General features: G+C 35.8%; 1 protein-coding gene across 1 annotated transcript; it reads left to right on the top strand.

Moving 5' to 3' along the window:
- Window positions 1-23,598: 23,598 nt before the first annotated feature.
- LOC149480621 (uncharacterized) lies at window positions 23,599-26,051 on the top strand. The gene has a single exon (XM_089706536.1). The coding sequence runs from the start codon at window positions 23,629-23,631 to the stop codon at window positions 25,069-25,071; it is 1,443 nt and encodes a 480-aa protein (XP_089562662.1). The 5' UTR covers window positions 23,599-23,628; the 3' UTR covers window positions 25,072-26,051.
- Window positions 26,052-27,196: the final 1,145 nt, after the last annotated feature.

Below are 27,196 nucleotides of genomic sequence, written 5' to 3'. Positions count from 1 at the left end.
CATGTGAAAATTTCATGTTTCTTTCATTTAATTCAATAAAAAAATAGTGCAATATCAAAACGTAGCTTTTATTCTCCCCAATGGCAATATTTTTTTTTAAATCCGATTATCCGAATGGGTCCCGGTCCCCATTAATTCGGATAATTGGAGTTCTACTGTATTATAAAAGCGGGAAAAATATTTCTAATGTAGACGGAATCACGGGGCAAAGCTAGTTAGATATTAATAGAATTAAACATCAGTCAGTTGGTATAATTCTCATACGTTTGTTAGAGTATGTCTCGAAATATGGATGTACCTATGTTCAAATAGGTACATCGTTGTTTTCGCGTACACTGCAGATTTGTCGAATGTATGTTTCATCGCTATTCGTGCTGGGAAACGTAGGTGAGAGTCGTTAGAAAGAGATGGTCGAAATCAACCACTGGGAGCTAAATAAATCGTGTTTCAAATCTTTGATGAAGTTGTTACTTCGTATTTTCTCTTATTTAAGACTAGCTTCCGCCCACGACTTTGTACGTGCATCCCCGTTTTTCCCCGTTTCCGCAAGAATTTCGAGAAATCCTTTCTTAGCTGATGCCTACGTCCTAACATCTACCTGCATGCCAAATTTCAGTCCGATACGTCCAGTCACTATATCAGTCACCTTTGAGTTTTATATATGTATCTTATATATAAAATTCTCGTGTCACAATGTTAGTCTGCATACTCCTCCGAAACGGGTGGACCGATTCTCATGAAATTTTCTGTGCATATCGAGTAAGTCTGAGAATCGGCCAACATCTATTTTTCATATGTACTACGGGCGAAGCCGGGGCGGGCCGCTAGTAAGATATACAAAATACAAAAAAAAAAATACAAAAATCTTTATTGTTGCATAAACATTTTGTAGATAATACAATGCACTAATCTCCACACTAGGATTCCCTGTGTTGTGGAGAATAGTCTCTTCCAGCTTACGTCTATTTACAGTTTATACAGAGGTAAATTCTTAACTACGAAAATACATGCAATATGCTATTTGAATAAATTTCTGAGAGTGAATGAGATAGGATGAATGTCTTGAGTGAGTTTGTAGAATTATTTTAATGGTCTGAGGAAGTTTTCGGTGTGTTCGTAGTCCAAACCACAAAGGAAATTTTTTATATGTTTTTTGCATTGCCTCTTGGTCAGGGGTAGGAGGTTAGTTGCTAAATTTAGTTTTTCGTAAATAAAAGGACCCATGTATAGATATGATTTTTTGCCAAAATTTAGTTTAGTTTTAGGTCTATTCCATTTTCTACATCTTTGGGAACGAGAAGGGACATACATATTTGATGGTGCAGTTTTGTGGAACCGAAGAGCGACCGACATAATGTATAGTTGTCGCACTCGCATACAACCGGTCTCCTGGTAGAGGATATCAGTTGGGTAGCGACGGGGTTTCCTATATGATACCTTTAGTATGGCTCGTTGGGCACGCTCTACTCTCATTAAGTGTGTTTTATGTGCAGCACCCCATACTACAATGCAGTAGTTGATTATGGATTCGCATAATGAGCAGTAGATCATTTTAAGCAGTTTGTCCGAAGCGACTTGGCCCATTCTTTTAAATATATATATTAGCTTACGTAGGCGACCTGAGACATAATCAATTTGTTTTTTCCAGTTGAGATGGTTATCTACATAGACTCCAAGATAACGAATATTTTGAACTTCTTCGAATGCGGGACAGTCGCATATTATGTTATTTTGTGAGCAGTTGCCATAGTGAAATTTAATGGCGAGACGCTGTTTGCATGAGTTTCTTTTGTTAACGCTGAAATTGATGACCTTTGTTTTTTCTGCGTTAAGCGTTAGGAGATTGAGATTCAGCCAATTAGAGACTTGCTTTATACCAGTATTTGCAACCTCGTACGCTTTTTCCCAGGTTTTGTCGTAGAAGACGATGGCAGTGTCATCGGCATAAGTGAAGATTTTTGATTTGGGTAGCTGTAAGGAACAGAGACTATTTATGTAGAGAATGAAGAGGGTCGGTGCTAGCACACTGCCTTGTGGTACGCCAAAGTTGATTGTGTCATAGCTACTGTGCTTTTGACCTATACAAGTTCTTTGCCTACGTTCAGTGAGATAGGATTGAAACCACGCTAAAGGAGTGCCCCTGATGCCGAAGGATTCCAACTTTTTTAAAAGAATGCGTCTAGACACTGTATCAAAAGCTTTCGCTAAATCTAGGAACACTCCAATACATTTATATCCATCGTCCAATTTAGAGGTGACAAAATCGATAAGATTTGTTACTGCATTTTCTGTTGATCTTTGGCTACGGAAACCATACTGGTTGTCTGATATTAATCGATTCTTTTCGAGATATTTAAGAAGCCTGGTATTCATAATTTTTTCTAGAATTTTGGAAACCGAAGTGAGAAGTGATATTGGACGGTAATTTGAGGGAATCGTGTTATCGCCTGACTTGAAAATTGGGCATACATCGGCCGTTTTCATTGAAAGTGGGACTATTCCGGTTGAGATGCTAAGGTTACACAAAAAAGCAATGGGTGAAGCTACATGATCTTTAGTTAGCTTAAGTATTTTGTTGGTGATTCCGTCCCACCCTGGTGCTGAACATTCCTTAAGATTGCTTATTAGCTTTTTCACTTCAGTCTCATCGGTTGCCGTTGCAAAAAAGGATTTACCCGACAAATTATTGTCATTCTGCGGATCAAGCATGTCAGCCAGCTCGACTTCGGATTTATTTAACAGACGTAGTGTTTTTTCAGCAAGATGCTCTCCCACACCAGCAAAGAAGCTGTTAATGTTATTTAAATTTGCGTCGGGGTCGGTAGATGTAGCTAACAGTGCTGTGCTATTAGAGGTCTTGTTTTTAATGTTACATATGCTCTTTACTGCCTTCCAGGTCTTTTTGCTGTCACCGTTTGCGTCACGTAGCTGGTTTCCTTCATATTCGTTTTTCAGGTTTTTTATAAGATTGTTACAATAGTTTCTATACTTTTTATATTGATTCTGTATGTTTAAGTCGTTTTTATTCTCTTTCTTTCTTGCTTCAATGTGTAGTTCATCTCTCTTGCGTATACATTTTATTAATCCTTTAGATATCCAAGGCTTTTTAATGTTTTTTTTAATGTTTTTTTGTATATATAGATTTGTTGTTTCCATGAAAACATAACCTTCGAGAGTACCTTCTAAGTACCCTTCAAATTCAATACAACACAGATCGCAGAATAGACTGCAAAGTCTTACCTCCAATGAAAAGAAGTAGGTACTTATATTCGAAAAACCTAAGTATATACCACGCAAACCAAACGAATCAATCAACAAATCGATACAAGCAAACCCCGGTTAACACGAATATCTTGTGCTCAAAGGTATCGCAGTACATAAGGATATACTATATAGACTACTAGTACATTGCGTGCGCTGAGCGCGAAAGACTCGGACAGCTTAGAGTTGCTCCTAATGACGACGTTCCGTAAGGCCGCGGGCATTGGTATGTACTGAGCGGGGAATTAAATACTTGTAAGTAGAATAATTAATCATTTTTGTACTGAATAAAGCCCCTAAAAGTCTACGTTTGCCGGCGGATACAGCTCTTACGCTAATTTGATTGAAATCGTACTCTACCAACTTTTGTTTCCTAATTTCAAACAGAAAAACTAACAACATTAGGCTTTTTAACCTAATATTTCAGTTGATGAATCATGTTCATCATCGCGAATAACAAACTAGCAAAGAAGTCGTTCAAAATAACCACCAAGTGATTGGAAGACTAGACACCTTTTATTTAGCAAGTTTAGAGCAAAAGTACAGGGAAGTCTCGCAAGAATCGCTTTGCTTATAAACTTATGCCTTATCTAAGAACAGAAACACAGCAGGGAAATGGCCGTCATGACATCTAAGGTCTACGTTATACTGGAGCCTGTGTAGTGCGTCTTTGTATATACTATCTACTGCCGGCAACATCATCTGACCTGTCATTTGGAACTATACTATCCAATATGATATTAGAGAGAGATATAATATTTAAATCACGAATAAGTGTAACAACTTAAAAAATAACTTGTGAATAATTCAATCTAATATTCAATAAATTAAGTGGCATCGCATTTCGAAATAGTTTGGAAAATCCAAAAGTGCACGCCTCATAATTTTTTTTTAATAATTATTTATTAATTATTATTTTTGTTTATTTAATAACAATTAAACCACATCGAATCAGACCCTGAAAAATGAAAGGGTTCTATTCCTGAGCATACTCAAGCGTAAGAGAAAAAAAAAGACTCGATTAGTAAAGTATTTCGGTCGCTATCGTGTTAACAAGAAAATCCTCCGCACATACAGACACACGGACGTCCAAGACGTCAAAATGACATCAAAAATATCATGAACTAGATTTCCGCCCGCGGCTTCGCCCGCGTTTTCAAAGGAAAACCCGCATAGTTCCCGTTCCCGTGGGATTTCCGGGATAAAACCTATCCTATGTGTTAATCCAAGTTACCCTCTATATGTGTGCTAAATTTCATTGTAATCGGTTCAGTAGTTTTTACGTGAAAGAGTAACAAACATCCATACATCCATACATCCATACATCCATACATCCATACATCCTTACAAACTTTCGCCTTTATAATAGTATTAAGATTAAGATAAGATTAAGATTAAGATGTTAAAAATAGTGTTTTTTCTTAATATGTGTGTGTATGTATCATCTTACAAGTGCAATGTATGATACATAAAGACATTTTAAGTTTGAAAAATCAGATGTTTTGCGCGAAGTGACAGTAGTACCCACCTCAACGCTTCGCTTATGAGGCGTGCAAAAGTATCTACTTAAATATTAGATTAAATTTAAAATATCCTTCGATTCCCTTTTGAATCGTGAGCAATGCCGTGGTCAATAGGTATCTAGGTTATTCATAATTCTAGTTCCATTTAAACAATAAAAGCATAAGGGTAAAAAAAATGTATTATACATACATTATTACCCCAAAAATACTAATTTGAAAAATAGGTAACTAATAAATTATTTATTTTCGACACAACAATCATAATTTATCACATAATTTAACAATTTCAATTGTTAAATTTATCAAATTCCACACAATAAAGTAAAAAAAAAAACCTTGTATGTATAACAACATCAATACACATATCATACATTGATTATAATATTGAATTCAAAACAATCTTTCCACAAAGGCTCAAATAAGCAGCTTATTTGTCCTGTATTTATAACCTAGGTATGCTAAAAGCGCACTCATAGAACGGCACCAATGCCCTAGTTCCCGACGCCCGTGTCCGACCAACCACACGCCGCACGCGCCCAACCCTCTAATTCGAGATATCTGGCTCGCTCTAAAAGCCTAGAATTAACTACAATACAGCACCAAATATTTCAATTTCCGATATTTTTTTTTACCTAATAACTTCCATCAAATTAATACTGATACTTAATCATTTTTCAACTTATAATTGAAGCAAACAATAAACAGTAAGTCATAAATTCAACAAAAGATATTTAAGCGCGCATAAAACCACCACAGATATAAAAAAGGAATCGTAAATTCGAATTGCGAAACAATAAAACAATCGAAAATTGCCGCGCAAATTTAAAAAAAAGAAAAGAATCGTCGTTTAATAGCGGCCAATGTTAAAAAACTAAATGCATGAAACAAATCGTCGGCTACGAAGCGGGGGTGGTGCGGGGGTGGGCGGTGTGCGGGAGGGGAAGTCTACAACTTTACTACAGTACTCTCGATTTCATTCATAACTTTTTACAAGTTTATCTGCGGCGATACCTCCTACATATTTATGTGTTTGCGACTGCCGTCAAAGAATAAATTTATTATAAGAATAATAAAGACAAAACGTTTGAAAGGGAAAATAAATGTCAATATGATTGACATGATTGACGACAAGTCATTAAAATTTGAAATGTTTCACCTTGAACTGTTTTAAAAGAAATTATTTTAGAGTTGTGGCGTGTTTTCAGTCCTGTAAAAGTAACAACTCAAATAGCACGAGTCACTGTATCATCATCATAATATATTCAATACGAATCAAGCCAAAATGTCATCCTATTATTCCACGGAATTTCTTTTCAAACAAAGCAAACAACGTTCCGAAACGCACAACACTACATATTCTGTATTTACTTCAAAACACGTTCCTAGATTTTAAATCCGCAAAAGGATTGACAGTTATAGGCAGTAATTGGATTTCCTCAAACAACCAGTCTCAGGATTTAATCTTTGATCAAACGCAAACATGCGCAGAGCGCGCGGCAGCGATACACACATTTATAAAATGAAATAAAGTTTGTTTTAGTTGGGCATTGGGCATGAATGAAAGTGAAAGGGCGGCAGTTTATTCCATTTGTAATCAAAACATCGAGTTGTTCTATATTCACAAATGCTTTTTTAAATGGTTCGAGCTTTGCGTGTTGCGAGTCTTTTTGAACTGTATGAATTTAGAATTGGAATTTGTTGATATTGGTGGGTTTTTGATGGTTTTTTAAAAAGATGAAATGATTTATTTTATAAATTGTAAATTTATTATTAGCAAACATAAAGACTAAATCATGTTTTTTGGGTTTTCTTTTTATATTCCAATTCCAAAACAAATTTATTTGAAATTTTCCATAAATCATTTTAAATAAAATAATATAACACAAAGCGGACAACCAAAGTTACGTACCAAAACAAGACCAAAAAATGCAGTATAAATTATGTCACTTCAATTGCCGACGAAAACCGACAGATGTCGCTATACGTTACAAGCTAGAAATTATTGTAATCAATAAACAGCTGATTTTCAGACTACATACAATTAGTTATAGAATGCTTTCTTACGTACGATATTACCACAGACTACTAAATATGTAGACTACGTGCATTAGTAAAATCTGTGCTGTTTTTTTTAATTATACATATTAATTGGTAGGTAGTAACTAGCATTAATTCACTAGAATTAAATTACCTACAATAGAATACGAGCAAGGGGATCTTAAAATCGGGAATAATGGTTATTTAAAAAAATAATTGTTATGTAAACTTTAACATTAAGTGCGATTTAAACATGATTAAAACAAACAAAATCGATCTCAAAGCACCTCAAGACATCGTATATTTATCCATTATGGATTAGGAAGCCCGCGTCACCAATCATGTGACTACAGATTATACACAAGTAAACAAGTATATATACACGAGTATACAAGTATACAATAGGTATACAGTATGTACAAGCGAGGTAGCAATGAGCAAGTTATATTGGACGCCGCGTTGGACGATAACCGCGCGGTCGTCTAGAGAGCGCGTGCAGCTCACAATTTAGCGTTGCGACATGCTTAGCGATAGGGCTGCCTGCTATTAATTATTATTAATGAATATTTTTATATTCTTATTAATTTATTGTTTGGAGTATTGAGCCATTGAGCCCCAAGCGGCCCGATCGGTCCCAGACACAATAGATTTTCTATTGTGTCTATGGTTCCGGGGCCTGAGTTATTAAAGGAAATAAATATTATGATACATGATTTGTGTTTTCATCTATCAAAATAAATCTACTATTTACGTATAATGTAAATCTTAAATTTATTAAACCTACATTTTCAATGAATTATCAAAAATATCAAGAGAAGATGGCGAGAAGGTAAATGTCTATTCATGTTTCATGTTATTATTCATCAAAAATCATAATAGCTGAACTTTATAGTGACATCTGTATATAAATCTTGCATCGATTAAAATAAATAAATAAATATTTCGGGACAATATAATACTTATCATTGCTATTACAATTAAACTAATAAATTAAAGGACAAAGAGTAACAGAAGAATCATCACATTCATCCTCACATATTTTAAATTTATTTTTTAATAATATAACAATTCTGTGCCAGCCCTACACACGCGGAGCGCGGCCCTCGCGTCCGGTCGGCCGCTATCGGCGCGATCGGAATCGTTGACACCGCGCCAGCCGCGGACGGCGGACGGAGCCACGGAGGAATGACCGCGCGCTAATTGCCGCGTCACCTTCGCAAGGGCGACGTGCGTCACGCTACCTAAACGTATCTGTTGTTTTTTGTATGACTTAAGTACCTAACAGGCTATAGGTATAAACGAACATAATACTAAAATGTTAAAATTTTTGGGACTTGATAACGATTCGTATAGATGTGGTCCTCTTCTTCTCTTAAATCAACTAATATCCTACAACTCCACCCAATAAATAATGAAATAGGGACTCCGCCAATATCCAGTATAATTTATAATTAATATGGTCAGAGAAACAAGACATCGATGATGGGACACTAAACAAACTCAAAGAAATGTTTAATGTACACACAAAGCTCAATGAGTCAACTAAAATGAGGATACGGTAGACTCTAGACAAAACAAACAATTCATATAGAGGTAATTTTGTCTCGGTTTATTTATTATCAATTATCTTTATAAATAGCACGCGAAAACCTTGACTCAATCGACGCTGTATGTTGAACCGCGAAACTTTTCGTCAAGAGCAATCATAGAGTATACCACAACCATATAAAACTATAGGTATAGACAATGCCACGAGGTCAATATTCATACGCCGTCATTTGGCGCGCTGTCAACTTTCTATGATGTATGTTTGACAGTTTGTACTGACTGGCACAAGTCACGACTGGTCCGGGAGCCAGCAGCAGATTTTATGACCAAGTTCCTCTCAAGCGGTAATTAGTAAAATGCATCAAAGTATAGTATTATGAAGCCTCGTGAACGTCAGCTGGAGCTCGGTTGGGGGGAAGAGCGGTTGTAGCCTCCCGTATCAGCTGACGGTTTTTCCACCAAGATACAGCCAGCTGACATATATATTTATCTACCGTTACATATAAGCTATCATCAGGTAAATTTTTGTTTGAGAGGAAATAACGGAAAATAAATTTTTCTTTAAATTTAACTTTCATGTTCGAGACACCAGCTGATGTATAATACACCATGTTGTAACCAGCTGACTATTTTTTTTCGTTGAGATATTGGGTTAGCTACAATTTGACAAATTTTTAGCTGAGAGGAAATGAATGAATGAATGTATTTTTTTTCCTATGTGCGTGGGAGGCTACAACCGCTCACCCCCCCCAACCGAGCGCCAGCTGACGTTCACGAGGCTTTATAATACTATACTCTCATGCGTCTGACGAATTATCTCTTGAGAGGAAATAGTTAACCAAATTTGCACCTGGCTCCCTAACCAGACAGATTATAAATAGCAATTATAAGTACATTAATATCTCGCTTTATTAATAAAAGGGCAAGTTTTGTACGTCATAATAAAAAAAAATGTGTGTGAGAAGTATAAAAAATATAATAGAAAAGAATGACTTTTATACTAAAAAAATAATAATTTAAGTAATCGATTGTACTGTATCAGTACATTAGATTACTTAAAAAAAAGTATAACATAATGTGAAGACTAAATATGTACTTTGAAATCTCTACTTGGTCGACATTATGTATTTTTATGTATTCTCCTCTTCATTCTACTCTATATTTTTAAGATCTTAGATGTTTTAAGAACACAACGACAGAATAGGGATACTATCTACCAACCTGAAATCCTCTGAATTAATTTAATTTAAATACATTTCAAATCGGAATCGTAATGCCTTTTCAACAAAAGCTACAAATAAGGACATACCGGCTTATAAAAACATCTAGATACCACTAGGTACATCTTTTATCTTTCATCAAAAGTCCCTTGCTACTCAATACGAGTGTACTCCACAATCCTGTTACATTTACATATTGACACACACACAAGACGTAATATTCTGTAAAAGCGCACAGGTGACTCGGCGGGGCCCATCGATCTCAGTAAAAATACGATAATACCGTATTGCCTACAACGCGCTATGAGGTTGTGTGGTGATGAGCTTGGAGATAGCGGAAAGAACATAAGAAAATAGTGCTTATGTGATGTGTATGTACTTTGTTTCAATTTGATTATAGGATTTTAATTTGTAAGATTAGCTCATTGCGTGACTAGTATTCCATCACTTTAATCATTTATGGCATAGCATGGCTTTTGTATCAATAAATGGGCAGTATTTATGACAAATATATCTTCAGGGCAGGGCAGGGACGGGTGAGCCACCTGATGTTAATTGGTTAGTACCACTTCTTGATTGGTAAATTAAATCTTTTTCGTAAGTAAACTGTTCAATATCAACACGAAATGAACACTCATGTATAAAAATTCAAATTAAAAAGTGTGATAATGTTAGAAATGGTCCGCTGCTTCTCTCAACAGCGACATGCCCTTATATTGCCTACGCGGTGGTAAAAATACACACGATTCGTGGCCGTCACCGATAACGCGAGGAGAGGCCGCCTACACTCACACCTCAATGCCTTCTACCCACCGCGCTTTGTTCATTAGACACTCATCCGTGGAAACGTTAAATATAGATACCTACCTATCTACCCGTGTACGTAGGTACGTTTTATAGCCGAGAAAATGCAATACCGTACGCGACTCGTTCCTTTCAGCGACGCGGGCATAAAAGTTTATATGCAGCTACATCAGATAGCGAGCTAAATTTATCCCGACCGGTGACTGCAAAAGGCGAGCTCATAAAAACCGCGGCTCGCTTGATTACAAAGCCGCTCCGGGTTTATGGCGCTCGGTGCGCGCGGCCTCTTCGAGCGAGGGTAGTTTTTCAGCCCTGCCACATAAATAAGTGATCACGGCGCCCCCGCGCTCCCTCCGCTCGTAAACTAAGCGGAGATAGTGAGAGGACTTAATGGCTGATCGGATTTTGATTAGCGCGGGCCGGCGACGCAAACCCGCTCCGAATCCGAATTTGAATAGATAAGTGGGCATCCGAGGACGACCGCTCGCGATCGTAATTTACATACTTACTGGCTTTCGGCGAGCGCGGAGGGTGCCAAGTTATGGACGCAAAAACGATAAAGTTGATATAGTGGCACGGTCATCGGTTCGCTGCTGCGGAGCTGTTTTTCAGAGAACTGTTTGTTATCGCAGCGGGTCGCGGCTTCGTGTTCGGATCGCGTTTTTTTGTTCGATTTAATCGTTCCACGGGCGTCACTATTGAAACAAAGTGCGGACGCTCCGACAACTCACTTTTGTATTTCAAATTTCAAGCGGGGATAAATAACCCGTTCCCTTTGTTGTTCGTCCAGTTAAAACTATCCGCTGTGCGATTTTTATATGTAAATATCGTTTTGCTGTTGAAGCTCTCGTGATCAATTTGGCGTATTAAACTTCGCGTTCGATGCATGTTAGCGTTAACGCTACGTAGTCTATCAATATGTAAATGTAACATGTAATCCTTAGATTTAGTCGTGGGAGCGTCATATATTTTGCATACACACGGCTTATTACAAAGATCAACTCCATTATGAAGTCACTCTCCGCGCGTCTCAACAATATACTCGTACCAATATCCTGCCAAACTTTGAGCTAGTTTCAGTTAACGTCCAACACCAAAGATGCGTTAATTGGTCGCACGCTCGCCGTGCCCATACTTTGAATACTCGATAATTCCATGAGCGTCTCAACCGCCTTTCGCTTGAATAATACACAACAAACAGTAGCAACTTGAGCCGGATCGAAGATAGCTTGTCACTATTGACGCGGGTCCCCCGTAGAGGCAGGTAGAGCGATTGAACACCGTGGTTCGATAACACGCGCGGCCGACCCTCCCCAGCCTCCCCACGACTCGTGTTTTTCGTTTGACAGCCACCGGCTACGTGGGAATAATTGATTAAAGACATGCAAAGAATCCCGTGTGGAAGCCGCAGTATAATGGCTGTGGGACTTGGCCGTACATTGATAGTTTATCCTTAGAAATGTATCTCAATTTGCGATGTTTCATGTCAATTGAGATTACTTGAAAAGTATTTCTTATGACTTTTTTGTCAGCTTTCCATTGCTAATAATAAATTTATACAAATTTGGTACCTGTATTAACTTCTGCTCTTAAATTCATCTTATACATATGCCTTTCTTAAAACAGGATAACTACTCTGCATTTAAAAAAACTCGCGCTTATCTAAGGAAAGCATCTTTGGCATGCATATGCCAACTCGTACGTGCGCAAGACATATAAGATCTGATACCATATATCCGCATCATTATATATTAAAACTATATAAAACATATTCTCAGAAGTATCTTTATGTACCATTTAGAATAGATTATGCCTCTATTAGACCAAAAACTAGCTTCGCAACCACTTGCAGCAAAGATAACCTTAACAAGGACAAAGTTATCACACCTCGCATAAAAACTTCGACCAATAAACATCACAGACTGGCAAATGGTTATAATATGTAAATGTCGTCACTACACATTAGCTGGGTGTCGCATACATCATTAACAGTGCGATTACGGCGACGCCTGCCAAGTGCCAAGTACTGACACACGCAAATTTACATAACTTTCTTACTTATCATTTGCTTACACTAATTTGTTAGCGCAATATCGTGCGCAAGTAATGTAAGCCCTCTTAACTGTAAGTTCGTTAAATAATCTTCGATGTAATTTTAGGGATAGTTAACTAGCAGACGCGAATTTCGATGGCTTACGACATATGCATAGGATTGCAGGAAAAGGACCCAAAGAAATGGTTATATATCCAGTCTACAGACACAGTTGTAACTAGCAAAAGAAATAGACAAAACATTTCTATTGAATTTGATTAGTACAGAGTATGCCATTTCTAAGAAAATGATATGCTTAAACATTCATTAAAAACCGTTTATCAACAAGGACCTCTACTGGTATCAAAGTCAAAGCAATGACCGAAACATCTGCCTTTGTGTCAATTTCGCGATACCAACTTCCAACTATGCGTCGCTTACACAAGCGTAATGATATTAAACGAATCTCGATAACGACAAAAGATACAGCCGTAGCGCTCACAAAGCGGCAGAGAGCGATATATAATGTATAGAGTAGACCGTGGATACCGTCCGTAGTTAAAGAGCCATCAAAGCCGGCGTGTACAAATGAGTCCCCGTTTCACATTCGGCGCTCCAGCCCCGGTTTATGGCGGACCGGCAAGAATTCGACTCGTAATGAGGAAACTGCGCCCGTACTTTCGAAACTCGATTGGATTTTTTTCTACCTTTCACCACCGCTTTTAATAAAAAAGCTCGCGAGTCTAAAAGAGAATATCTTTTCCTAATTTTGTTGAACAGTATGATCAAATCAAGTTCACTATGTTCAGCAGCCTGCTATAAGAACGGTACACAAATATTAGCTTTTTTGATTCCTCTTCTTTATAATTAAACTAGCGGTCCGCCCCGGCTTCGCCCGTGGTACATAATATTTACGTTTTCTCTACATAAGAACCATCCTCGTACTTCAAGGAATATAATAAAAAAAGAATTATCGAAATCGGTTCAGCCGTTCTCGAGTTATGCGCTTACCAACACATTTTGCAATTCATTTTTATATATAAGAAGATATATTGAACATAATATTGAAATGCTGAATGCATCCTTATGTAATCTTAATTAAAAATTTTATTAATCATATTATGCAAACTTTAAGAAGGCAAATCAGAATCACTATTTGTCAATAGAAGCATCCCAAAATCTTTACTTATTCTTTACTTTACTTTTCACTTTGAGCAGTCCTTTAAAAAAAATAATACAAACGACTTCCAGTCTTGCTCCATACAGTTAGCTAGCTACTAGTTATTATTCTGTGATACAGTCTTAAAATCAGCACCAAAAGTAGGGGCCACGTTAGAACTATTTTAGTACTTGGCACCTTATCTGCTGAACGCGAGTCTACCGACAGCTCAGCACTAACGGAGCTTTTTATGTACTATCACTATCCAAAAATAAGTTTTACTAAACTTGTCACGTCATGGACGGTGCTGAAGAGGGCAAAATCTACTTTAAGATGCTTTAAGATAGATTTGATCTTAGTTAACGCTGAAAAACTATGAAAATAACACGACACTCCAAAAATTCCAAAATAAATATAGGTAGAGTTCAATTTATGCATTTTTAAGTAAGTATAAAGTATCTCTCCTAAATACACGGTAATTGTTATTGGCATGTTATTTTCATGTTTAAAATAATGTTATATATTGTATTTTCAAAATAATTAAAAAAATTCGCCATCTTTAAACTTCCAACTGCTCTAGAGTTTATATGTAGGCACTGAGAAAAACGAGTTTCGAGTGTGTGTGGGAATATAAAAATATTAACAGTGATGATGATAATTAAAAAATCATATTATGATAATAAAGAATATTAAATAATGATAATTATTTTATTTATCCAGATAGGATGTCCTTCAATATCTTGAATTTTCATCGATATCAGAAGTGGATTAGATATCATTATAATCACATGCAAATAATTATTCTTAAACTACATTAAATCGAATTAGCGTCCCATCCAAAAATGCCACGCTAAATTTAGTTTATTGTCTCATAATTGTGTTCATTCGTGAATAATAATATCGAAAACCGCGACCAGTTTTAGTCCAGTCATCTAGGCATGTCACCGGTCAGGCATTCAGACGAAATCTAGAGATACAACGCCTCTGTCGAAACCTCGCGTAAATCGTAATGGTCTGTGGACGATGAAAGCTAGACTTCAATGCTGTTACAAATCGCTTCATTTTTTGGACATTATGTGATCAGTGATCAATGTTATTAATTGTTTGAGTCAGGTCAATTGCAAATGTGAAAGTTATACTCTGTCCATTATATTATTTGCTTTTTAGACTGTATTGTCTATGTTAAAATGTCATACAAATAATTTTGTACTTCATGGACAGGCCCCGCCCACTTAGTGATGTCTACACAGAATTATTCAATGATGGGTCGATAGATTATAATAATCGATAGAAATACTCTGTAAAATATATCCGATACAGAAAAACTCTTCTATTATGTTATATAATTTAAACGCTTTCACTTGGTGTGCTCTGTAGAGCGGGACAGTATTTCACACCCGGCCAACGCCTACAACTTTACAAGGCTCAAGTCAGGCCGCACATGGAATACTGTTCCCATCTCTGGGCCGGGGCACCCAAGTATCAGCTCCTTCCTTTTGACCGAATCCAGCGACGAGCTACTCGATTCACGGACGACCCTCGTATTACTGATCGGCTGGACTCTTTGGCTCTCCGTAGAGATGTTGCTTCTCTCTGCGTATTTTACCGCATCTACCACGGCGAATGCTCTGACGAACTGTTCGGAACAATACCGGATGCTGAATTTCACCATCTAACTGCTCGCCACAAGTTGAAATATCACCCACAACATCTGGATACTTGGCGCTCATCCACCGTGCGATTTAGGAGGAACTTTCTGCCACGCACCACTCCTTTGTGGAACGACCTTCCGAGCTCAGCATTTCCGGACAGATACGACTTAGGGTACTTCAAAAAGAGAGCGTACTCTTCCTTAAAAGGCCGGCAACACACCTGCAACCGTACAGGTCTTGTGGGTGATTATGGGCGGCGCCAATCATCGTATTAATCCGATGACGCGCCAGCTCGTTTGCCCGCTAATATATAAAAAAAAAAAAAACGTAAAGACAACCAAATTGTAAGATAGAACCCAATAAATAATAAAATATTAGTTAAGTTTAGTTTTAACATAAAATGCATAGATATGTGGTCTTATTATTACATATCTTATTAAGTAGTACGTTTACGTTGTAATTATTATTTACGTACCTGATTCGATTTGTGATAATATTTTGAATTTATAATTGAAAATTGAAATGGTATCACAATCGATAATCTTTTGAACATGACTTCTGGTATCACCCGTCGAGCTGTCAAAAAGCAATTCTTATAGTGGACAGACTATAGTCAATATTAATGAATATGTTTTGCAAATTAGGTTAGGGTATCATCACATGCCATAGTTGTTAAAACCTTGCTTTTCAATATAATATGCACATGATTGAGACGAATTGTTATATTTTCGATTACAGTCAATCAACCTTGGGTTTTATCATTTACGTATTTGTATTGTGATAAAATATTATTAAAAGTAAATGGACAAGATGGACAAGAACAAGTCACAAGTTCTCAACGGGGAAGCTGGCACTAACACTCACACAAGCGCAACGTATGACCCAGTGGACCAGCGTAACACGACCCGCCTCGGTCCCCTCGCCGCCGCCTAGCTGTGACGCGAGCGGGCACGAATAAGCCCGCGGTCAGGGTTCTAATTATACTGAACGATGGTGTAGTGCGGTATTGGTTGCCGTCCGGTGTAAGTAGAGCCCCGGTTTCCTCGGTCGCCTTTAAGCCGCGTGGGCTGGGGAAGCTTTTGGATGCAAGTAGAGGGATCGAGTTAGACTGGGCGCTGTTCGTAGATATAATAGTAGATGTGTAGCGAGGCGAATGGCAAGCGGGCGCTCACGGCGTGTGGGTGAGACGTTTACGGTTGGATCGCTGGTCGACAGCACTAGGGTCAGTATCATTTCTTAAAACATTAGGAATTAATACTTTTTATTATTAAAAACATATTTTAAGACGTGATCACATAGGATAAGATTATGTCAAAATGTTAGTAATATCATCCTATTTAATGTAAACTGTGTCAAGCCTAATCGAAAAACTTGGTATGAAAAGCATACGTGCTACGAATACGATTACCAGGGACAGAATAATCTATACTTCGATTATATTTTTACATTTTTACCTAGAAAATGTTGCTTACAGTACCAACAGTATCTGAACTCTGAAGCAAATATATTCCAATGAATATTGTAGCAAAGAGTAAAAAATCCAATTAAACCTTACTTGATCGTGAATTCATAAGAATATCTGACAGGTTTTAAAATGATTTACCTACACTGTTCCTACAAAGCAAAAAAATACATATGTAACTACAAATGGTCGCAAAACGCCTTTATCTTTTATCTCATTCAATTTGAAGCTAACAAAAAGCATATCCAATTCAATAGCTCATGTAAAATACCTAAAAATCAGCTTTAAACATATCCCAAATAGCACGAAAAGCGTGCACACTCGAAACGCGCAATACCGCGGCAGAGACGCGGCGCGGTCGGCCCCTCGCGTCGCGCCAATTAATTACGGTGGCCGTCTTACCCCCACACCCGCCGGCCGCCTTGCTGACGGACAATAATTGCCGAATCTACTCCGGCCACTTGCCTAGTGGACCGAGCTATACATGGCGATGGCGGCGAGGGCCATTTCACATTTTCGTACGCTTCAAATGAATTGATTTTTTTTTTGGGTGGGTGTGTTGGAAATTGATGAGTAAAAACGAGCCAAAAATACAGCATAGCAACAGAGAGAATATCGTTAGTTAACTATTGTTGTTTGTAGATAGGAAACTTATATGTAATATCAATCACTACATAGTATAAAAATTTTTACTGGATAGAATGGTTCAAGAATCAAGAGTAATAATTTGTTGTTTTAGACAACACGGACGAAGCCGCGAGCGGAAAGCTAGATAGATACTACCTCGAATAGTACCTATAATATTCTTCTTCAATCCGCGTTCAAATTACCAATTTTAATAACGTTGTAAAAGTTTAACGGTGTATATAAACGTTTCTACTATTTCGACAGGTGTTTTTTCCAATTCTAAAACTCTAAACAAAGGCTTTATTTTTTATATGAACGGTCAAAATGTTAAACAATGAGGATTCAGTCTGTCCGTCACCACTCACTTCTCTTTGTAGTGCTTGAGACGTAGATAAGTCATGAATAAGTCTAGCTTAAATCCGTTTTGAGTATAAAGACTACACTGTTTTAAATATAATATGTGTTATTTCGTCCTAAAACAGTCTATTGAATAAATAAATGTTCGAGTTATATATAACTGTTAGTATAAAAGAAACATGAAAACCTACGACATAATCGTAACACTCAAAATAAAAACCAAAAGTATTATTTTGAAGCTAATAAATAGCATCTAGCAACAGTTCTGACACGGAAGTTAGATAACAATACTAATTTTTATCTAACAAAATAAAAGCCTAACTTTACGTAACCTAAACAAAATTTGTTCGATGACGATTTTCAATGATTACATAATTGAAGCCTTCGCGCGCGTTTTAAATTAATTTGGCTCATTGTTTGAAACGTTTTCCATTATATTTAAATAAATTAACGTGACTATATTATGTCGTGCTACTTGGTGTTCATGCCGTCGTGTATGTGCCGAAATATATGTATTTTAAATCGTTCAAATATAAATTTGATTAATTTTACATTTGTCAAAATATATGTACTTAGACATTTTTTGTTATAAAATATAAATCATACAATTTCTTTAACACTATATATGTAAACGAAATGTATTAAATAATACCTTAAATTGTAAAGGAAACAATTGAACAATAACATTTTGTCCTTAAAACATAACTCTAATAGACTACAAGCCCGCATAGGACAAAAATAAGGGTCAAATGAACCACCAGGGGACATATCTAGAACGATAGCAGAGCAAAAAATAATAAGATTCATCACTATGCCGTCACTTGTAAGCTGTCCAACTGAGTGCAGATGAGAATTGAAAAGTACAGGTAGACTCGGTAAATTTTGGTCATATATTTTTGTACGGCATTCTTAACCATCGATAGATCCATTAAAAATAATAAGAAACCGCTCAGTGCCGTACAAAAATGGTGGTCCACCAAGTCGGAATTTTTATTTAATTTCCGAGAGTTACCGGGGGTAAATTTGGTCATTTGACCATGTACGGCATCTGTGTCATACTATTGCTATACTGCTTTTAATCCATTATTCCGCAACGCCGTACAAAAATCATGGGGACAAGGGGAAAAAATCGAGAGATGCAATCCCCTCTCTTTCCCCACTCCAGGGGGTCATTTGACTAAGTACGGCTTCGGTTCCAAAACATTATCTAGCACTCAAAAGTACTATTAAAAGCAATGCCGTCAAAAAATAATTGTTCTTTTAAATGTATACCAATAATCATCTTAATTTCATCGAATTCTTGATATAAAGAGCTGTAAGGTCATTTGACCCTGTACGGGAACTTTTTTTTTAACATGATATTGTAAAATTCAATTGTTGTATAGTATTGCCGTTCAAAAGAAACCGTTCTAAAAAAAGTTATAGAGAAATGCAAAACCAGAAATTTTGTTAAAGTTTAAACATCGTAGATTAATGAAATATAATAGTTTTCTACACTTTATCCGTTCTTTTAAATAGTATTAACATAGATAAATTAGGAAAAAACGATGCCGTACATTTTTGTGCAGACCACATCTTTTAGGCTGATGAAAGCTACGAAAGCTACAATTTTAAGAGTGCTTTATGGCCATTTGATACAGTACGGCATTAACATATTTTTACCCAACTACGGCAAAGCAAAAGGAGGGTTATGGTTGTTTACAGGTCATGTATGTATGTTCATCTATTCCCTCGTAACTTCTAAACTACTTATCAGAATTCGACAAATGACATATCATTAGAGGCGTCTGAATTGTTCACTGGATAACCAACGACCAGCTAGCTAAAAGTTTCACAAAATCTAATGTGGCGCCCTCTAGCGGACAAAACATACAGAGTAAAAAAATAAAGTTAAGATAAATATGCAGTGTTTGGTATCATTTGAAAGCGCTTTACTTGTACATTTTGAATATGTATATATTACTAGCATTTGCTTGTGACTTTACCTGTATTCATGGACTGATTGCATATAATTCACATCTTTTCGTTCATAGCTTTTTTATTAGTTCATCAATTAAACGGAGTCCATTCCACCTAACTCCGACTTTCCAAGGTGATAATTAACCACCTCGAGCTTCTTAATATTAATGTATATTTATATTTTATTATAAAAATATAAAGCAAACATTTCGTTATATGGATTTTTTTCTTTTTCAGATTTTTCCCCTTTGAACCAACGAAAATGTACGGCACATGAAAAAATATTATCTATGCATAAAATACTTTAAAAATAAATTTTTTTCGTGTTGTGTCAAATGACCCCCTGGAGTGGGGAAAGAGAGGGGATTACAACTCTCGATTTTTTCCCCTTGTCCCCATGATTTTTGTACGGCGTTGCGGAATAATGGATTAAAAGCAGTATAGCAATAGTATGACACAGATGCCGTACATGGTCAAATGACCAAATTTACCCCCGGTAACTCTCGGAAATTAAATAAAAATTCCGACTTGGTGGACCACCATTTTTGTACGGCACTGAGCGGTTTCTTATTATTTTTAATGGATCTATCGATGGTTAAGAATGCCGTACAAAAATATATGACCAAAATTTACCGAGTCTACCTGTACTTTTCAATTCTCATCTGCACTCAGTTGGACAGCTTACAAGTGACGGCATAGTGATGAATCTTATTATTTTTTGCTCTGCTATCGTTCTAGATATGTCCCCTGGTGGTTCATTTGACCCATATTTTTGTCCTATGCGGGCTTGTAGTCTATAAAGTGAATTAGGGGATGGAAATTTGCACGGAAACCGACTATAGAGAGATAATGCGATGTGCACGCGAGCGAAGCCGCGGTCGGAAACCATGTAATATAGCTCTGTCTGGATCTGTCTTTACAAATAGAAATTGGCAGTTGGCTTGATAGAGATATTTATTGTCGAGCCAATTTAATAGGCAACATTTGACGTCTATCAATTTTATCTTCATAGGGTGGTAACCTGCTTAAAAACATCGATTAAAGTGAATTAATCGATACGGACTTGAAACATTTGTCAATCGAACTTGAAACACATGTCAATAATTTATGATGATTTTTATTCCCAAGTAATCAATGCATTCGATTCTAGATGTCAGATTTCGATTTTTAGAGTAACGTCTCTGGTATTTAAAAAGAAAAAAGGTTTATTGACACAAAATTGTAGCAACGTCAGTTCTTTAAATCAGAAATTGTTTATTATGTTTAGAATGGTTTATCAGTAAAATCAAATCCTAAAATTACTTGTATCGGTCATTATTATTATTAATATGTTATCGTAATTGAAAAAAGTTAAGCAAATGTGCAGTTCTAACAAAACGAAATATCATATTATTCTATGTCGTCGTTACTAGGTTACGTTGTTGAATTTTGTTGAACTGTCAAATGTTGCCTATTAAAATGGCTCTACTATAATATTTATCATCTTAAGTTTTAAAATTGTATACTTTGAAATTGATGCAGAATTCTCTACAATTTTATAAACACCTTTATTTTTGCAGCATGACATTAATAGAAAGAAGCATATTTTATGTGATGTAAATAAATCAATATAAATAGTCATTTCATCTCAATGTGGAATAAGTAAAGCTTAAATCATAATTCATTACCTAACATTTCCAAGATGACAACGAATGATATCCATCCATTGACACTCCAAAACATCTGCAAAATGTCTTCTTCTTTATTAAAACACACTCAAAACTGACCTCCTACATGGGTATGGGCTTATACTCATCTACATCATTTAACAAAAAGTCACTAAGATTATAGCAATCAAACAGGCTGGCAGTATATTACAGGATTTGGTATAAATATGTATTTATTTCACTCCAAAAGGTGAAAAACTTTCTAATTTATGTGACATATGAACCCCATGCACTATAAATCCTAATACGAAAGGAAAGACGTCATTAACCTACCTGTTTCTCAATAATAAACCGATTGAAAGGCAATAAATAATCCAAAATAGTAATCTCTTGTAAATATAGATCATCAACATTCGACGCAAGCGCGATCGCAAAAAATACAAGAATGTCGGTGATCGTCAACCGCCGCCGGCGCCGAATTACGGTCCATATACACTCGTTTATTTTTTATTAATAATTATATAGTACAAGAATAGTTAAAATTTTGCACGTTAACATTTAGTACGATAGAATTTTAATTAACTTCCGCGTGAAACCAGATCAACTACTATTAATATAATAATTAATAATTACTATTACCTTGCCTATGATATTTATCATGACCTACCTATACGTAAAAATAAATGTTAAACAATCGACAATACTTATGAATTTCAGTGATTTATTATCTCCTTGTAGGGAACAAGGAGATAATAGTCCCTCTCAAATAAAAGTAAATGCTACGAACCGAATCAGAACTTTACGTCGTTTTAAATAACGTCGATTAAAATTTAAAGGTTCTCAAATTCACAAAATATTAATAATAATTATCTATCTTTTATACTATCAATAAAAAAACAGTCACCCATGCAACACAACATCCAAAATTCACACAACACGCTAATACCTACATCACAAATCGGCAAAAAACACCCCCCAACTGCATGTACGTGACTCCTTATCACTTCGCTGTAGCATTCGCCTGCGCATACCGCGACAGATGCGGCACGCAGATGTGCTCTCGCCGGGTACGCGGCACCCATGTGTGGTCAACTTTTGACTATAATTTATTAATAGCCTTAATTGGACTTTGCCGTGATCGGATGAAATTATGGTGAAGTATCTTTTGACGCGTTAATCGTGTTGATGTGGTATATAATCTATGGTAAATACTCTTTTAAATAATCTTATATATAAAAATGAATCGCAAAATGTGTTGGTAAGCGCATAACTCGAGAACGGCTGAACCGATTTCGATAATTCTTTTTTTATTATATTCCTTGAAGTACGAGGATGGTTTTTATGTAGAGAAAACGTAAACATGTACCACGGGCGAAGCCGGGGCGGACCGCTAGTCTTCTTCTTATATATAAAAATGAATCGCAAAATGTGTTGGTAAGCGCATAACTCGAGAACGGCTGAACCGATTTCGATAATTCTTTTTTTATTATATTCCTTGAAGTACGAGGATGGTTCTTATGTAGAGAAAACGTAAATATTATGTACCACGGGCGAAGCCGGGGCGGACCGCTAGTATATTATAATAACTAGTGTAATATTTAACGTAAAAGTCATAGCTACATACAAATTTGAAGACGTTAGAACGAGACGATGACGAAGCTATAAGAATTGTGACTATTAATTAACAATAATAATGAATAGCCAGTATTTATAAAATTTATAAAAAAAAACTCTTTTAGGGCTTCTAATTCAGGTTTTTAAAATTGTAACGTAACATGCAATAGCCACGCATACACTCTATATTATATGGAAATATCTATACTTTAAATAAAATATGAAAATTATTAATAATATAAAACTAATAACACAATAGATTATCGCCTATGTTTTTGAAAAAGACATCAACGCTCATAGAGTTGAGTGGGCATTATGATATGTTGCAACGCCAAGTATTCCATATAAATTGAAAAAACTTAAAATATAATCTAATTATTGTAATTCTTAACTATCTATTACAATGGCTTTGTTGTAATAACGACTGAAGCACCATTTAGCAAAATTATAATTATACTTTTTCATATTTTAATAAATTACCTGCTCCCTTTGAAGTTTTTTTAATTTAGTTCTTATTTATGAGAATAAATTGAAATACTGAATTAGTAGATAAGTAATATATTGTATACCAAATTCGAAAAATAAGCAAACATTCAGTTCGAGCGTTTATCTCTTTCTGAGTGCACGTGTGAATTGTACTATTGTATTATACGTATTTCTGTGATAACTAAATACCGCGTTCGCGCGAGATTCGCGTTGTGCGCGAGTGGCATTATGCGCCTTATGAATGATGGCGGAGAGCACAGAATGCAATGTTGACCTACCTAGTAATGAGAATTATGAGTTGAATAATATGTTTGCTATTGAGGACTTACACCAATCGAACGACGAGAGGAATGTGGTTTTATTACAACCGACAAAGCGTGGAAGAGAATCAGACAATGAACAAGAGGAAGAATGGACCCAAGTTTCGAGAAAAATTAAAAAAAAAGCATTAGAGGACATACAAATTAGCGTTACGTGCAAGGAGAAATTTCCCAAGCAGTATGCATTAGCGAATATATTTAAAGATAACTGCATTAAAGGTATTTTACGAATAAAATACACGAATCCGTACAAAATTATAATTACCTTCTCTACGGAGATTTGTGCAGAAAAATTTTTGAGCTGTGAAGCATTTGTTGAGATGGGATGGAGCTCGTCGAAAGTGTGGGAGGTTGGGTTTTCGTATGGAGTTGTAAAGGACATTGACGCTGATCTACCAGATGAAGACCTACTTAAATCAATAGATAGCCCGGTTAAAATAGCTAACATCAGGCGATTAAACCGGAGGTCTGGTGATGAGTGGATCCCCAGTGAATGTGTTAGAATTGGGTTTGAGGGTCCTACGCTTCCGCCTTTTATTTACATATACGAGTTGAGAGTAAAAGTGGATACGTATATATTCCCTGTGACTCAGTGTACGCATTGTTGGAGGTTCGGACATACAAAAAAATTTTGTCCTTCAAATAGAATAATATGCCCAAAGTGTGCAGATCATCATGAAAATTGTGATAGTACTATCTTCAAGTGTTCTAATTGCAGGGGAAGTCATACGGCGTTCTCTAGAATATGTCCTACCTACGCGAGAGAAAAGCGGGTGAGAGAATTAATGTCTGAATTTAACGTCACTTATAGAAAGGCTTTAACTATGTATGTCCCTCCTACGCCTATCCATAGAGTGGATTATAAAAAAATTGACGACACGCATGAAGACAAACTGGATAATTCGGTTACAATTAATCTGAAAAATGACGAGTATGTGGCGTCGTCCGCTAATAAGTCAAATAAAAGTTATGCGGAAGCTCTTCAAACACCGAAACATAATATTAATAATAAAAAAGGAAAATCATCTTATAAGAATATTGATATTATGGATGTACAGGAAGTAGAAGAAGAAAAGGAGGTTTTTGACTGGAATCAATTTGAGTCTGACAGTTTAAACGAGTGTAGCATTAATAATTCAAAAAATCATAAGGACGGTGAAGGTACATCAAAGGATAAAAGCCTTTTTAGAGAGCTTATTACTAAAATTAAAACGATAATTTTTAATCAAAGAAATAGTTTATCTGATAAAATTAAGTGTGTAATTAAGACTGTGATTGAGTGGCTGACTTTAGTAGTAGTAGACTTTTTTTCGGATTTATCAACATTTAAGAATATTTGCAATATGTTTGTTAAAAATGGATAGCTTACCAAACAATGTAACATTGAATCTATTTCAGTGGAATTCTAGAAGTTTAAGACCTAAGCTTAAGTCCCTGGAGTTATTGTTAATTCAAGAAAATGTACATATTGTAGCGTTATGTGAATCATGGCTACAGCCTGGAAGCCTATGCAAAGTGACTAACTATAATATGTTTCGGCAGGACAGGGACTCATCTTATGGGGGCGTAGCTATTTTAACGCATAAGTCAATAGATGCATACCAGGTACCTATTAGTGATGTTCCGTTGGGTTTAGAAATAATACATGTTAAAATTAAGAACTGTTCTATCGTTGAAAATATTTATTCCTTATACTGCCCGAGTAATGTTACTATTTCACAAAATGATTGGGAGTTGTTATTCGCTAGGATGAATTATAAGTCTATCGTAATGGGCGATTTCAACGCGCATCATTCCGCTTGGTCGAATAAGACCGATATGAGGGGCGTAAGACTGTTTGATTCTTTGATTGATAATAATTTAGGTATTCTGAATGATGGAAGAGCTACTAGATTTCAATTGGTTGAGAATGTTTTACGAGAATCTTCACCTGATGTTACACTTGTTTCGAATGATATTTATTTGAATTTTTCTTGGAATGTAACGAATGAATGTATGGGAAGTGATCATTTAATAATTAAAATAAAAGCCGTCATATCATATGTACCTAAAAATATTAAGCGTAGAAATTTTAAATTGGCTAATTGGCCGGGTTACACAAATTTTTTGAGGAATGAATTTTTGAATTTTGATTTTAATATTGATTATGATGTACAACAATTATATAATCTATTTATAAAAACAGTCAATGTAGCTGCAGATAAATTTATACCATTTACTAAAATTTGCTTTAAACCAAAATCTAAATTCGTTCCCAAACCATACTGGAGCCCGGAGCTATCGAAGGCAGTTGCTTCTAGGCGTCTAGCCCTTTCTAAATTTAGGCGTAACCCGACACCAAGCAACTTGGATGTTTTAAACAATGAAATAAGAATATCACAACAACTCATTAGGAATGCACAAAACGAGCATTGGAAGAAATTTTGTTCTTCTTTTGATGACGTTTGTTCAGCACGTGATATGTGGAATAGAATGAAATGGTATAAAGGTATTCCAGCCAAGATAACCCATGTTGACTCACAGAAAGCTGAAAATCTTTTAAATGTATTGTGCCCCTATTTTGTTAGCCCAGATAAACCAGATTTCTCTTCCTTTAATGAAAAAATTGAAGCAGAAATATCTTTACATGAGTTTGAAAAATCTATTAAGGTTAAGGATACTGCTCCAGGTCACGATGAAGTGTCATATTCTATGATAAAATATTTGCCAAAAGGGGGAAAAGAAATTTTAGTTAATATTTACAATAAAATTTTATCTTCCAGCATTACTCCTCAACAATGGAAAGATATTCTATTAATACCCATACTTAAGCCTGGAAGAGACCTGAATGATATGAATGCTTTACGCCCTATATCACTTATATCTTGCTTGTGTAAAATATTTCATACCATTTTAAATAATAGAATAGAGTGGTTTCTTGAAAAAAAGAGATGTTTTTCAGATGATACAATTGGTTTCAGGAAGTCCAGATCAACCTTAGACTGTCTTTCTAAGCTTGCATCCCAAATTCAGTTAGGTTTTACGAAAAATCAAGTAACGATTGGTTGTTTTTTGGATATTGACAGTGCCTATAATAATGTAAATTTAGCAATTTTGACAAAAAAATTAGATCAAATAGGGGTGGGATCAAAAATATGTAATTACTTATGGTGTTTTCTTAATTCCAGGAATTTAGTTGTGAAAGTGGATGATTCTTTTATAAAACGTAAAACTAGCCAAGGTTTAGCTCAAGGGGATTCATTATCCCCATTATTATTTAACGTTTACACATTAGGTATTTGTCAGGTGCTCAATAGTGTTCATATGTCCCAATTTGCCGATGACTTTGTACTTTATATTACGGAGAAAAATATAGATATTGCTAAGTCCAAATTACAGAGTGTTCTAAATAGTGTTATTTCAATGTTTTATGATATAGGCCTGGAAATATCACCAAATAAAAGTAAGATTTGTGTGTTTAGTAAGGGGTGTAATAAGAAATCTATTTCT

Source organism: Colias philodice, chromosome 18, assembly GCF_061535455.1.
Source record: "Colias philodice isolate Cphi_HAF_F1 chromosome 18, ilColPhil1 Martin Lab GWU primary, whole genome shotgun sequence".
Taxonomy (NCBI): Eukaryota; Metazoa; Arthropoda; class Insecta; order Lepidoptera; family Pieridae; genus Colias; species Colias philodice.
The sequence above is the reverse complement of the archived record's forward strand: the minus strand, read 5'-3'. Positions and strand labels throughout refer to the sequence as shown.

What these genes read in the sequence shown, in the direction of transcription:
- LOC149480621 (XM_089706536.1), top strand. Translation starts at nt 23,629, where the DNA reads ATGATGGCGGAGAGCACAGAATGCAATGTTGACCTACCTAGTAATGAG.